The 14,717-nt window shown below is 40.7% G+C and overlaps 1 protein-coding gene and 1 long non-coding RNA gene across 3 annotated transcripts in view; one reads left to right on the top strand and one right to left on the bottom strand.

Moving 5' to 3' along the window:
• LOC118471015 (uncharacterized) overlaps positions 1-13,085 on the top strand; it is a 31,205-nt gene extending 18,120 nt beyond the window's left edge. The window contains exons 4-5 of the long non-coding RNA XR_004848226.2: positions 11,043-11,195; positions 11,358-13,085. This is a non-coding gene — a long non-coding RNA (uncharacterized LOC118471015). The remainder of the gene's footprint in view (positions 1-11,042; positions 11,196-11,357) is intronic.
• grm2a (glutamate receptor, metabotropic 2a) overlaps positions 1-14,717 on the bottom strand; it is a 35,139-nt gene that overhangs the window by 15,845 nt on the left and 4,577 nt on the right. For both annotated transcript variants that reach the window (XM_055010695.1, XM_035952986.2), the window contains one exon: positions 4,753-5,496. In XM_055010695.1, coding sequence (XP_054866670.1) covers positions 4,753-5,280 — 528 coding nt within the window. In that variant the 5' untranslated portion in view covers positions 5,281-5,496. The remainder of the gene's footprint in view (positions 1-4,752; positions 5,497-14,717) is intronic.

Genomic DNA, 14,717 nt, shown 5'->3' with positions numbered 1-14,717 from the left:
GATAGAAGTCCACAATCTTTGTATATCTTATATTATGTGTGTTTTAGCTTACATACATGTGTTGCCTTCAGAGGGATACAGATGTATAGGATTAACTGGTGTAGTTGATGAAAATTAAATAGAAATGCATTTCTTTCTCAAAAATATGCTTTGAACTTTTGGAGATTCACCACATCTCTAGCACATTTCATGCACTGCATTTATTTTGATTTGTATCTGCCTAAAAACAGAGATGTGTGGGAACATAGAAATAAGGGACTGAGAGAGTGTCCTGGTCCAGGAAATATCAGGCTTACTTTGTAGAGATGTCATGATTTTTTTCTACATGAAAAGCCCATCTGCTCATCCCTGAAGACTGTCTCAGTGTGCTTCTACAGCAATAACACTGTATTCCCAAAGCAGCAGTCCTTAGCTCTACTCAGTATCACACATATAGGGCCCACTGCAGCACTGTGAAACACTCAGGCAAACACATACATGAGGAGTGGACATGCATGCACACACAGCGCATGCAAAGCGTTATCACTGGAAAATGCACTGGATCATTATTGCTTTATTTCTTATAATTTAGTTGCTTGGCAACAGCTTTAACAGGGTGGAAATATGAACTGTTAGACACTCAGAGCAAGGATGTTTTTTTGATCAGGTCCTGCCCCCTCATCCTGCTGGATAGTATGAATCTCCTTTTATGCTGCAGTAGTCTTCCAAAGCCCCCAGAGCCATGCAACCATTCAGACTACGCCGCATGTTAAGCTATGTCTGCACTTTCATTCATTTTCAATGTTAGTATCTCAGCTTTGACGTGTGCTGGCTTCCACTCATTTAATTCTCTCTTGTCTGTGACTCACCATTTTCATCTGTTTATGGTCAGTTCTGTTCTGTAACATGACAAACAAGCTCAGTGCAATTCAGCAGGAAACCTGTTTAGTTTCAAAATGTATATACACAACTGACCAAACTGGGATTCATATGAATTTCTCCCACGTTGTCATTCATATTCTGATATCAGGAAACACTCATTGACTTTGTGCGATGGACATGATATGTATTTCAACTGCACAAATAGTGGATTCTGCCAAGCCACTGAATAATCCAATCATGTGAATTATTTACGATTTCGGAGCACGTTCTTTACTTTTATCCATGAATAATACATTTTTACTGCATGGCTTTACTGATAACGTTTCATCATTATTGTTCTCTCTGGCATGAATTCTGTCATGTGTGTTTCCCTGTTTACATCCTTTGTGTGACTCATATATGCTCCAGAGATTGGCACTGTCTACCTGCAGATGAAGACAGTTCTATAAATAGGGTTATTTGCGGTTGATAGAAAAAAAAGTGAGATTCTCGAGCTCGTTGAAACTTGTGACTGTGTCTTCTCCTGCCTCATTTATCAGTTAAAATGACCACATCTCAGACAGTGCGCTAAAAAATTCCAATTAATTCACAAGGATACCATTACACAGATAGGGCTTTCATCTAAACACCCTAAAACAAGTTACATCTCTGCTTTCAGACAGCGATTTTGGTGTGCTGCTCAGAAAGATTACAGTAGTTTTTTTTCCCATTGTTTGCAGATGGGTTCCAGAAATTTCCTCTGTCTGTGTTTCCTGTCTGAGAATAGTTCTTTTCTTTTGTAAGCATTTGAGTATTTGACATTCCAGAGGTGTTGTTCTTCTAATGCGCCCTGGTGATTATGATGTTTTGCCTGGGGATGCTCTATTACCAGTGAGTCATATTTAGTAGCACAGACTGCTGCCAGGGTAACAAAAATGGAGTCCCATCCATGTATTAATCAGAAGCCAACCCTGAGGCGAGATGTTCCTGGACTTTAATTGTACAATATAATACAAATCTGATTAAGCCACACATTTAGGACACTACAGGCTAATAAGGCTAATGTTTCCTGTTCGTAAACCCAGAGAAATTCTTTTGATCATGACACCGGATGTGGACTGACAAAATGCTTTGGGGATATTTTAAGCTGATAGTGTTTTTGCCCTTACATATGCAGTGATACGAATGGAAATCTATTGAGTAAACATGCATCTTGTCAGCACTTCACCTCTTCACACATGAATGAAGATGCTGAACGTAGTGAACATGTCATCACAAGGTCATTGTCACCTTGCACTGATGACCCACTGTTTAGATAAACCATGGGGAAAATGTTCATTTGAATCACATAAATATTTCTACATGTACATTCAGTCAAACTGTCCAGATGGCATCACAGGCTTCCCTCTAACTGTTTAGGATACGGGCTTTGTTGCGAAACGCTTTGACGCCATATGATGCCATGTGACTCACTCCATCCCTTTCCCTCTGCGATCATATCTGCCCGTCACTGTCTCACTGTTTCTGTGAAACATGATCTTTCGTTCGATCTACATCCTCTGTGTGCATGCACACCTCTGCCAAACCACCAGACAGCCCGGCTGCAACCACAGATGGGACAGACAGGACCTAGCCTGCAAGAGCGTGATAGAACTTCGCCTCCACACTTAACTCAATCTGTGCCCATGTAACGCCAGCATGGCTAGGCCTGCAGCCAGATCCACCCCCATATCTGCGATTGTCACACCACAACACCAGCAGCACAGCAACACGCTTCTTCATTGTGACAGATTTAGACAGCACTCAGCGTTCCCACCACCTGTCAGTTCGCCATGTTCCACCATGTCGCCATGGCGATAAGGGTCTTTAAACTAATATTGTTGCTTGTCCTGTAATGGCCTCGCCTTTGGGGTGAAATACACACATCTGTATTAAGTACCTGCCATTCACACTGAAGGGCAAGCATTGTAACCTTTCACACAGCCAGGCTGGTTCACTCAGAGGTCTGACAGGCAATAGATTATGCACAGAGCAGGTGGTTACAAAGGACAGAAACATTATGTCTAGATGGTATCCAGCAGCAGCACAGAAATGCCACATAGCCTCGTGCCCCAAATGCATATCTTTGTGTAATAACATTGTCCCAGAATGTAGCAGGACAGATGCGCGTCTAAACAGATAAACCTCGTCTTGTTTTCAAAGGGCACATCTTTAGAACATTAGGAGCTTTAGATATTATCTTCTGGATGCAGGTAATGTTAGATAGCAAACGAGTGGTGTAGGTAATGAGCAAATTTACAACCATAATTAGATGCTCACCGACCAGTCAGGAGAAAGAGCACGAGCTAGCACACCTCATGACTGAACTTCATTACAAAATAGAGTTATTCACTGTGAGAAAGGGAACTGTGTCCTGTGGTGTACTCCTACTGATGAGGAGGATTCAGTGAGAAGCTAGGGCAGACCTCAGACCCCGGGCTTGTAATAGCACATCCATAAATTACCGCAAGACAAGGGCATTCTCTAAGGAGCCCCAGATGCAGGATTTTGCTAAAATTACAGCTCGTTTATCAAATGCTTTATTTCCAAACTGTCCTTTTCACCAGGAATCCCGTTATAGATGCTCTAAATCCTTTTCTTACATCATTTCGCTGGAGCACTCCAGGAGCTCTCTAGCTGTACAATGCATCACTGCGCTGTACTGTACATTTGACATTGTGTTTCGTCATACCTACAGTAAACAGATGTTAGCAGAATTCCACTACCACACTTTAAAATTGTAGAATTTTCTCATTTCAGTTAAATTAGATGGTTTAGATGGTTTCATACAACATATGAGCAGGGTTTTTAATGTGTCCATTACAGGCAGCAAAGCACCTATTCACCGTGATTAATTTATTGTTGGCATGTCTGAGCTGACATATCAGCTTCTGGCCACTGTTGACTACAAATCATGACTAAAAAGCATGCATGGGTGCCGCTGCCAGCTTAATGTCCTGATGTACCCACTGGAGAAAGCTGCTAACAGCAGACTGCCATTGCTCCTACTCAGGCTATGCTTTATCAGTGATTTGAATCCAATTATTGTTTCTGGACGGGCAGAAATGTGTTTCCTCTTCAAACAAGCAGATTTGTGGAACATGAGGCTTCGTATTTCATGTGAGGTGAACCGTAGTCTTCAGCTGAGATGGCAGACTTGGTCCTCTGGCTGGCTAAGATTGAGTTAATGCTTTAAGACATGTATTTGTGGATATTTACAAATCTCAGTTCCACGGGACACACCACCTCTTTTCACTATGACTTGCACTTAGATTGATGTGGCGGCCACATTACGGCTGAAGATTTGGAGACCCAATTAGCAGGGCTTTCATTGCATCAGCTTGAGCGAGCCGAAAGGAGCACTGCTGCTGAGAGTAATCATGCCGTCACTAGTCATCCTGTCAGCCCGTCCTGAGCGCAACATCTGTAGCATGTCTGCCTCTGACAGGACCGCTGCTGAAGTGTGAATTACCGGGAAAGAGAAAGAGATCCTCTAAATTAGATCAGCCAAGCATATGGGCGTACAGGTAAACAGATCCTCCTTGCGGAACCGATACTCATTAAGTCCCTGTGTTAACATCTCACAAGGGGTAATTGCACATGGTACTTAAGTCTAAATGGACAGTTACATGACGATCCATCACGTTCACTCTTGTGCTCCTTCCTCCCCCCCACCTTCCTGTCAAGCCCACAGTAGCTGCTTACAGTAAAATGCACCTTTTGTAATTGTACTGTCTGACAAAATTAGCATTTGACCAAGCCATTTAATTGCATGAATCAAAGATGTTTTTCACAGGCAAATTGAAAATTAATTATTCTGTTATAGATACAAAGTGGAGAGCATGCACTTGATGTGTTTCCATTTATTCCTACCTGAATGGAGACATCACTGTAGGAGCCTCCTATGACCCCAGAGATAGCCAGAGGGACTTCGTCGTGGATGGCGTACGAGCCATCGGGGCACGTGTACTCACTGTCGTCCACTTTGGTGAGGGAGGCCCTGACAAACTCTAGAGACTGCTCCAGAGCATAGGTGTCCTTAGAGCATGTGTCCAGTATATGAGCTCCCAGTCTGATCCCAGGAAGGATGCGCTCATCCTTGTTGATTTCATCTAATGCCAGCAACATGGCCTCCAGTCTCTGGATCCCTCTCTGAGCATTGATCTTCCCACAGTCCTCGACCCCCTCACCTTTCTGGTGGACAGGGAACAGACCACCAATCATCAAATCTCCATCCAGTGTGATCTCCCTCTTGGAGTCTGTGTTGTAACCCACCACAGGCAAACCCTGGGGTGCCTGGGCAAAGAGAGAGACACATAAGCACAGCAGGCTGAGGTGGGACAGCCAGAGGGGTCGGGGCACAGGGCGCACCCCCAACTCAGGGGATTTCCCCAATGACATATCCCTGGGCAAAACAAGGTCACTGTCCTGCCTTTGGTTTCTGGTCAGCGTCTGGTCAGCTTTTTGATGACGGCAGCACTGAAGAAAAGAACAGAAAGGCGCAGCAGCACCACCAGATCTCAAAGCAGCAGTGTTTTTATTCTGACAGAGGCCATTTACAGCATCATTGCCATCCTCGCCGTCCTTCTCTTCTTCAGAGTGTTTGTAGATTACAGCCTGCAGATCAAACAGAGAGAAATTCAGTCACAGCTTTTGAGCTGAAGTACAATGACCCTATTGTCTCGCAGACATCGTGGCTGCCAGGGACAGACTCGTCCAATGGAAAGATTTGACATCATCTCTACGAGTTGGTAAATATTTGCATCCTTTGATGCTTATTGATGGTGGATGTGACAGGCGAGACAGAAAAAACAAAGACTGTTCATTTGTTAACTGCCACTACATTTGCTACCACTCAGCTGGAGAAAATTCATCACCAGGATGAGTCTACTTTGACACGGCATTTCTTCAATTAGTTTTACAGGCATTATGAAATGTTTCTGTTATGCACATGGGATATTAGAGGATGTACTTGCAGGATATAATTGTGAAATATTCAGCTAATAATGTGCTGGCAGAAGCATGAGGACAGAGTTCCCCATTAGAGCAGAGTTCACTGAGGACAACACAAACATCCTCTAAATGGTTTTCCCGTGTTTTCTAGCAGCACACGGTCAATCCCTCATTATGAGAGGCCTCGTTTAGAGAGAGTGCGTGTTGTATTTTGAGACTCTCTTCCTCCTCTCACTCTGTTTCATTGTCTGTGTGACCTCGTGTTACTTTCCTTCTAAGGCAGATGATTGTACAGCTCTTTTATAGTCGCATGTGCACATGCTCCTATACACCGAAAGTCTGCAGAGATAGCAAATCGTGTCCCCAAGGAACATTTTGTCAAATCACATTAACTACTCACACAGTCTTACAAGAACGCAATTTATGCACGACAAAAGAAAAAAATCCACATGCAAATAAAAGGAGATGAAGTATGTAAATCTATTTGAAGCATCATTTTGTTGCCAACAGATTGAATTAGTGTGATTTTATCTACAGCTAGATAAACACATTTATTTGATCTGAAGTCTGCAATGTGATACATTGTTTATTTTCAATACGACATGAGGTGAAATTCTAAATTAAGGTGAGAATTTATCTTCCCAGTTAAAAAAATGTGTTAAGACAAATGTGACTCATGCTGAGAACAAGTGAACATTTGGGGTTTGTGTTGTATGAAAAACACTGTAACTTCAATTTTGGTGTTAAAGTGTGGCCTTGAGTTATAAAGCTGACTGCTAATAATACACAAATTCTTTGGCAGGTCAGAGGCTTCTTAGAGCCACAAGAAAGGATAAATAACTGCAACATCTGTGCTCCCAAGTTACTGCAAAATATAACTAACAACAGATTGCAACAACTACTAATACAAGTAGTGCAGCATTTTGTAAAATGATTTCATCCAGAGAGTTAAAATAGATAATCAATGTGAACTTCACATGCATTTGTTAAATGTGAAGCTACAGTCAAGAGATGATTCGCTTATCTTAGCACAGAGATTGAAAATGTCAAAATAGTCTGAAACTAACAAAATCAGCCTTTCAGTGCTTCTGAAACTTGATAGGTTACACACTGGTTCATTTGTATAAAAACCTTAGTTTCTGTTCCAGTCTAACCAGCTGCTGAATGTAGCTGAATATACAGCATAACAGACAGATATGAGTGTGGTATTGATCTTCTCATTCTTTAGCAACACGAAAGAAAATAAATATACTTCACAAAATGTTAAACCATTTTTTTAAAATATAGGTAGATTAGCCTTTTTATTTTTAAGCCCACCTAAAGTGTATACAGAGCTTGTTTTTTTTTTTTTAATAATTAAAAAAAGGAATAAAAATACTGTGCTGAGTCATGTCTCAGTTTAATATGACATGCTCACATAACAAGTTAAAGCTGATCTGGTGCATATTTCAAACCAAGTGTACACACAGTTCTTGAGCCAGGTGTGGGTGATATGATGAGGTGATCTGATAGTAAAACATTGTTTAAGGCTTTTTGCCAGTTTCCTTGACAGTGTTTAGTAGTACCTTTATTTTCCAAATTCTAAACAGCTCTCTTTTTCTTTTTATTTACTGTATAACCATCGCTTACCTTTAAATTAACTCCTCATCTCTGAAGTACTTCGTAAAGTCTGTTTCAATACAAGGGCTATACATTACAGCTAGAGTATGCAATGTATTCCATTGGCATTTGTTTTGCTTATTTTATTTGTTGAAAGTTGCTTTACATCCCAACAGCCATAGGTAATTGAAGTGCTCTGACAATAAAAAGAAACCAGAAAAGCACTCAGAGAGCGCAGTACTCCACCAAGGCTGCTCAGTTGTTGTATTAATTCTCGACAGCTGAAATCTTGAAAAAGTTGGGGCAGAAATCACGGCCCCATGGAATGTAGCCATTTAATATAGATGCATCCACAAACATAATGACCTTGCACTGAGCACAGGTGTGTGTTATGCATGTGCCTGTGATGTACGGATACTAAATCACGCGACCTAAATATGTAGCGGGCGGCGGGAATTGATGGGACTTGGAAACACCCCCACAATTTAATCAATTGTTCCTTGTATAATTTCGGACAGATAAGTCCCGATAAGTCCGCAACGGTCGATTTGTAGTAGGATTGCAATCATGTGATCATCAGCAGTCAGCTGACGTAGTGTTCACTTCTTGTCATAGTTACAGTTATGCCGTGCCGCTATCTCAGAATGATAAAGAAATCTTTAACAAATCCGTGGATCCAGACTATAAGCTGCATCACTGCCAAAATCGAATCAATTGGTCTGTGTGCCATTTCTGACCTTCCCTGAAAGTTTCATCCAAGTTTGTTTTTGAGTAATGTTGCTAATAGACAGACAAACCGACGCCGATCGTCGCATAAGTCCACCACGTTCCTTGCTGGAGTAATAAGTCAGCTTCCAGTGGCAGTCGCAGACCAGTAAAAACCTCGTCCAATCATTAAATACGGTCCGCTTGAGCTGATTGGATGTTCTCCCCGCCTGTCATACCATATACCTGACTACCTTTATGCACTGTACTCATGCACTGGCTGCACATCACCAGTCGAACACAGACTCAAGTAGAAAAGCAAAGTACCGCCACATTTTAAAGCTTCACCTAAAACATGCAACATCTGCTGAACATGTCACATGATCTCGTCCATTTATATTTGTGCGTCTTTCAGTGCTCTTTATAGTCTTCAACGTCCAGTTTCATGAAAGTATGCTTAGATGTATCTGTGTATGTGTCAGCATAGTAGTGCCATTTGATGGTGTTTATCTTGTGCCAGTCTTTTTTTACTTTGCACAAAACATTTTACGAATATAGATATTAAACTGTTTTCAGACATTAGGTAGTTTTAATCTGCTCCTCATCCCATCAACGCTCTGATGAGTCCTCCACCTGTACTCAGGTATTGTGCGTTCACGTGTTTTGGAGAAGTGGCTTAGGAGGGAGCCCTAACGGAATGGTGTGGGGTTTTCAAAACTGAGCCTACTTTTGCATACTCAATAGGTGTTGGCCTCCGATATTGACTGACACACCGTATAATGGTTTACAGTTAAGAAGAAAGATAAATGTTTCGGGTGGTATTAATGGCCACAAGTGTGTATTACATAATGGCATTTTATGGAAAGCTTTACCAATGCAACAAATGTGCAATGAGCGGGCAAGTATCAATATGCAAACAGATGCTTAAGGGTGTTTTAACATCCATTTATGACAAACTGAGGGAATAGAAATGGGTCTTATGCAAGTTCGCCCAGTTCCACAGTGGCTCAGATTTACAAAACAGAACCAGGCATACTTGAGGCTTTATAAATCTGCTGAAAAGAATGTGTATGCATGTTTCTGTCTTTGTGCGTACACAGAGTTTTAGTTGTTAATCTGCTCTGAGTTTTATGCCTCTGGTTCCTGGTGTCAGTCCCCACAAATCCCAGAGGCTTAATTAAGCAGAGTGTTGAGTGTGGGAGAAGTTTATCCAAGTAAATTATTGAGCCAGAATGATCTGTCTCATATCCATTGTCTCAACAAGTCAAGTAGTCTGACAAGCAGTAATTAACTGTATTGATGAGTGATAATGAAAACAGAGCAGGGAGATATTGCTACTCATAATTCTTCCTTGCCGTTTCAAAATACTGACTTACCTATTGAAACAACATAAAGCTCTCAACAGGAGTCAGACTGCAGACCACATTCTTTGGGGTTTTTCTCTGTCTTCCTCTCTCTATCCTCTCTCTCTCTTTCCCTGTTGTTTCCATGGAAACTTGCCAGTACATGGAGAGGGTGAAGAGAAAGTAAAAGACAGACCAGGACAAGTGGGCTAGTCTGATCATGCATGGTGCCTGGTCTTGTGGGAGAACTGGGAAGCCTGCAATGTGAACTGACCAAACTGATCAGATTCCAGCCAAAGCTTTTCATGTTCTGCTTTTGAAACAGCACCCCAAATGAAACAATAATGTGTCCGTTGTAAATCATCCAACGTGTTTGGTTATTGCTTTAATGTTTTAATCTTTCATAGATTAGTCATCTTAACTGTTCAGCAATTGTTTGATAAGCAACTGCGACCTTAGTGATTCTTCTGGTGAGAACACAACAACCTTGAAGAAGAAATAAGATGTGACATGTAGCATTAAATTTAAGCAACTGTCAGTGAAACTTTAAAGGTCCTTTTTCTTCCACTCAAAATAACTGCGTGGATGTCAGACATTTGGCCCTTCAGCGGCTTGTCAACAAGTTAGCTGCAACAGCCTGCGCATTTGAGCAAAGTCATTACTATTTCCTGTGCATACAAAGGCAAACGACTGTGTACAACAAAGAGGTTTTCATGTTTGGGGAGCGCTCTGGCTGTAGTGTGGCTCTGCAGCATGTGAAACATTGCCACACAAGTCATTACTACCCAAATGGCACAACAATGCTGTATGTCCAAGCTGTAAGCTGACTGAATGTATTTATTTTGAATATAATTCTGCGGTGAAAAAAATGTTGGCAATAGCACTGGTAAAGCACTTAAGCGCTCAATCTCAAGAGAGAGTGGTGACAAAAGGATTTCTGGCTGACACATTGTCAGTCCCTTCCTCGGTCCTGCATTCCCACAGGAGGCCTCCATCTCACCAGTGGACTCCATTTCTTTGCCTTTGTTCACCACACTCTGCTGTCCAACCTATTATGATGGCAGACAGACTCTTTTTGGAAACGCTATCTTGAAATATTCTGTCAGGGTAAAGATATGAGCAGTAAAGGATGGCCATCTCCACAGCACCAGGCCAAATATATTTATATGTACAAGCCTATACCTACTCTTGGAGACTTAATTTAACTTCAGGTTGATATTCGGGAACTTATATGCTTCATCAGCTTTTTCTGAGACCTGGATTAGAATATTTATACAACTCTCATGCTTGTACAGTAAATATTAAGTTACCAACAATACATTATGACTTTGGGTTTTCTCTAACCATTGAAGATTCTGGTTTAATAGCTGCTGAGTGCTACTATTTGTGAGTTATGTACCAGATCAGTATAATGTAAGTCTAAAATACTGTGTATATGCATAAATGACAGATGCTAAGAGCAATATTTACACTTCAGATGTAATATCCCACCCAGGATTCTGTCTACACGTTGACTTCAAAGAGAAACTATGCCTCTCATTTTTTCTCTCTCCTCCTATCCAGCCATCTCCGTTTCCCTCCTCACCAGATGGCCTTTTTAATTCAAGAGCCTGCCAGCCTCTTACACACTTCAAACCAGACTGTGTGAAGGAATGGGAGGAGTGGATGGGGGCTGAAAAAAGTACAAGAAAAGATAGCAGATGTGAGAGGGCAGAGGTGAGAAAAAACTGCAAAAAGCGGCGTGGATGGCAGTGTGGGCAGCAGTGAACGAGGCACACAGGCGGGGTTTGAGGAAGATGCTATCCAGACTGATTTTTTTCATGACACTCATTGGCCCCAGGAGTGGAGAGCAGCATTAATATGGTAATATCCCCCCAGGTGGTTGCAAGCGTTGAGGAGTGGAGGTCATCTACTGTATATGCAGCCCTGAGCCCCGATGAGCAGGTTGGAGATCCCCAGTGGAATGACTTGGAGTCCTGCTAGGAGGAAGCAAAGGTAATGGAAGTCAGCCTTCCCTAAAATCACATTTCCAGCTGACAAAGAGAATGGCCCTGGGTGGGGGAAGACTGGAGATGGTCTGCTAATGGGAAAGAAGGCTCCAGAATGAACACATATACACTGACATATTACCGTGCACAAACAATGAATGAGGCTCAAGCTGGAAGCACCTGTGACAAATGCAAGTCTGCGATAGTCTGATGCTGAATATTTGATTTAATTTCTTGACGCAGTATTTCCTCAGTTATCTTTCTCAAATCTGAATTACTTGGTCGAAGACAAATCCTGATGTAGCCTAAATTTCTGTGCCTCTGTGCCTTCTTTGTCAAACAAAATCGCATTAATTAAACTTCATTTTGATGAATGTAGATAATGTCACCTGCGTTGAGTCTATCCCTCATTAAGCATTCTGCTGCCAGAAACATTCACCAGTGCACTCAAATGGATGTATATTAATCTGTAGCTTAAAATACTCCCCACCAAATGCAATATTTACTCTTATTTGACCAGTGTTTGATTAAAACAACAGATTTTTAAAGATTTATTCAGGAAAGAATGGGCATGGAGCTGCAGGTCACAGATCAAGGGTTGAGATGTGGGTTTTTCGTCGGACTTGTTGACTGTAAGAAAAAAAATAGCTCCAACTTTATTTTTTATTGTAAGTTATTTTAGAGACTCCATAACTTACAGCCAGACTAGAGCATGCAAAAATGTTTGTGCTGCGACTAGTGATTATGTTCATTAAATGAAGCAGCTAAGCAGAAAAGCTGTTTAAAGGCTAGAGGCAGAATTTATTTTATTTATTTTTTTGTATTTATGCCGGATTTGTTTCTGAAAATGAACAACAACAACAACAAAAAAATCATGAACAGGGGTCAGTTGTTGTTGTTTTTCATTCGGATGTTTCTCCTATACTTGTTCTACAACTGGCTTAAGTTTTTCTTTGTTTTGTTTAGAATCAGCCTCCCAACACGAGCTGCATCAATCCATCAGGGTGCCTCGTGCATCTGTGCATGATATCTTAAGATTTGAAAGGCGCATGTGTAGTCTCTTCTGTGAACCTCTGCTACCTGTGGTTACCCATAACACCTTTCTGTGCCTACATTCACTAGATGTCTTTGCAGAAGCATAATTGCAGCTTAAAACTTTGTATTCATCGTCCTTAAACCGATAGAGCCGAAGAGTTACATCTAATACCCGGGAATTCTTGGATTTATTAGGTTTTCCATGTGTATTTTTGTAGGGTATTAACTTTAATTTTAAATTAGTCATGTTAAACTTCATAATTAGTAATACTGTAGGGTCTTAACCTTAACATTTCATCTTGTTAAGATAATTCAAAATGGCAATGTCTGAGCACTTAGACCCAACAGATGTTGTTTTAAATGTGTTACATACACAACAGTGGCACACATATAACACATACTGTGTTTTGGGACTTCGCGTTAGGTTTCTTTCCACTTAGATTAGTATAAACTCAACTACAAGAGATACTAGCTTTAGTTTCTCTAATCTGATGTATGCTGTGTATTTTAGGCTGACAGATTCGTCATATTTGTGATCAAACATTTACATTGCAATTACCTTCTGAGAGGTTTTCTATTTAGAATTTACATTTTTCTGAACCCCTTTGGTTCATTATATATATATATATATATATATATATATATATATATATATATATATATATATATATATATATATATATATATATATATATATATATGAAATAAGCAGTCAACACCATGGCTCAGCATGTTCACCCTTAAACTGAAGTTTACCAATGACAGTTTTAACGTCACAGATTCAGACTTTTTATATGTACCCACCAAAGGAACCAATCCTATCCTAATCCATACTTGCAGACAAGAACAAGAATATCATTCTTGTTCTTGACAATTGGTCAAAAATGTATGGCTGAATTACTCCAATATTAAACTTTGTCATTGTGTAACATTGGGTAGCTGGCAGCTCGAACTGCAATGAGTGATAGATGATAAAGGAGGGGATTCCATAGGTCCACACACTGATAGGAGTTACAGTTACATTTATGCCATTTTAAGACATAAAGGAATTATTAAGGAAAAAACTTTGTAAATATGTAACTTTGATAGATGTGTTTTAGAGTTAGTGACCAGAGAGGGACTTTAAAAGTCAGATAAAACTGACATTCTTTATGCAGTCCAACAGTGACACATAAGATATTTACAGGAAATGCTGTACGGATTATTTCTGAACAGCACTAAAGAAGCAATCAAGTATTTGAATCCAGTTCAATTAATGTTGCTGGGAGGACTGACTGGATAAATAATGACCAGTGTAACATCATTAAAATAATGAAATGTCTCCCACAATTACAATCGCTGACCTTTTCTGATAAGGTCGTTTCTACAACTAGCAATTAAAGATGTGAGCCGGACTTTGAAGTTTGAATATGAGCTGAGGAATATTTCAAGGCATTCTTACGCAGCAGCTGCTGCAATTAAGAAGACATGAATCAATTCAGAGACGTCTGCATGACTGAAACACGCTGCATTAAAAGTGCACAGTCGCGTGCTTACATCCAGTTTGAAGCAGCCTCCACAATGAAAACGAAGCCCATATTAATTTCCTGATAATCACACAATCCCCGTATTTCTGTGCATGCTTATATGCATCTGTTTAACAAACTGCTCGCCCATCTTTCAGCCTGACAGTACTGCACCTCCCCCTCATCCATCTCCTCGCTCCACCTGTGAAGGGGGAATCCCTTGCTTGTGTTCAGCGGTCCCTTCGCTTCCCAGGAGCCCCATTCTGCCTTCCTCATCAAACATTCATCCACTCTCTTTGTCTCTCGGAGATCATTACTGCCAGGCCTATGATTGGCCTGAGCATGGTGATGGATGTATGGTGCTTTTGTTTCAGAGGTTTTTATTGTAGCTTTGCATTATTCACCGTCACACCACCACATGGTTAAAAGAATGTGGCCTGAAATGCCAAGATTTTTTTTTTTTTAGATATCAATTGAATTGCTGCTTCTGGACCAGGAATTCATGTTAGTGAAGGAATCTCAGTTAGATTGTTTCACATGAGAAGAAATAAGAACTTGCACTTAGGTTTTCTGTATTTTTGAATTTCATCATTTATATAACCGGGAATGAGAGCAATCAGGACCGCTGCAATTTCTCTTCATTTAGTTTGGGAGTTTCATTGCAGTCAGACTAAGTTGTGATATTTTTAGGGGGAAAACTCCTATACAAG

The sequence above is a fragment of the Amphiprion ocellaris genome, chromosome 5 (assembly GCF_022539595.1).
Source record: "Amphiprion ocellaris isolate individual 3 ecotype Okinawa chromosome 5, ASM2253959v1, whole genome shotgun sequence".
In the NCBI taxonomy this organism is placed as follows: domain Eukaryota; kingdom Metazoa; phylum Chordata; class Actinopteri; family Pomacentridae; genus Amphiprion; species Amphiprion ocellaris.
Note: the sequence above shows the minus strand (reverse complement) of the source record. Positions and strands in the feature narration are given on the sequence as shown.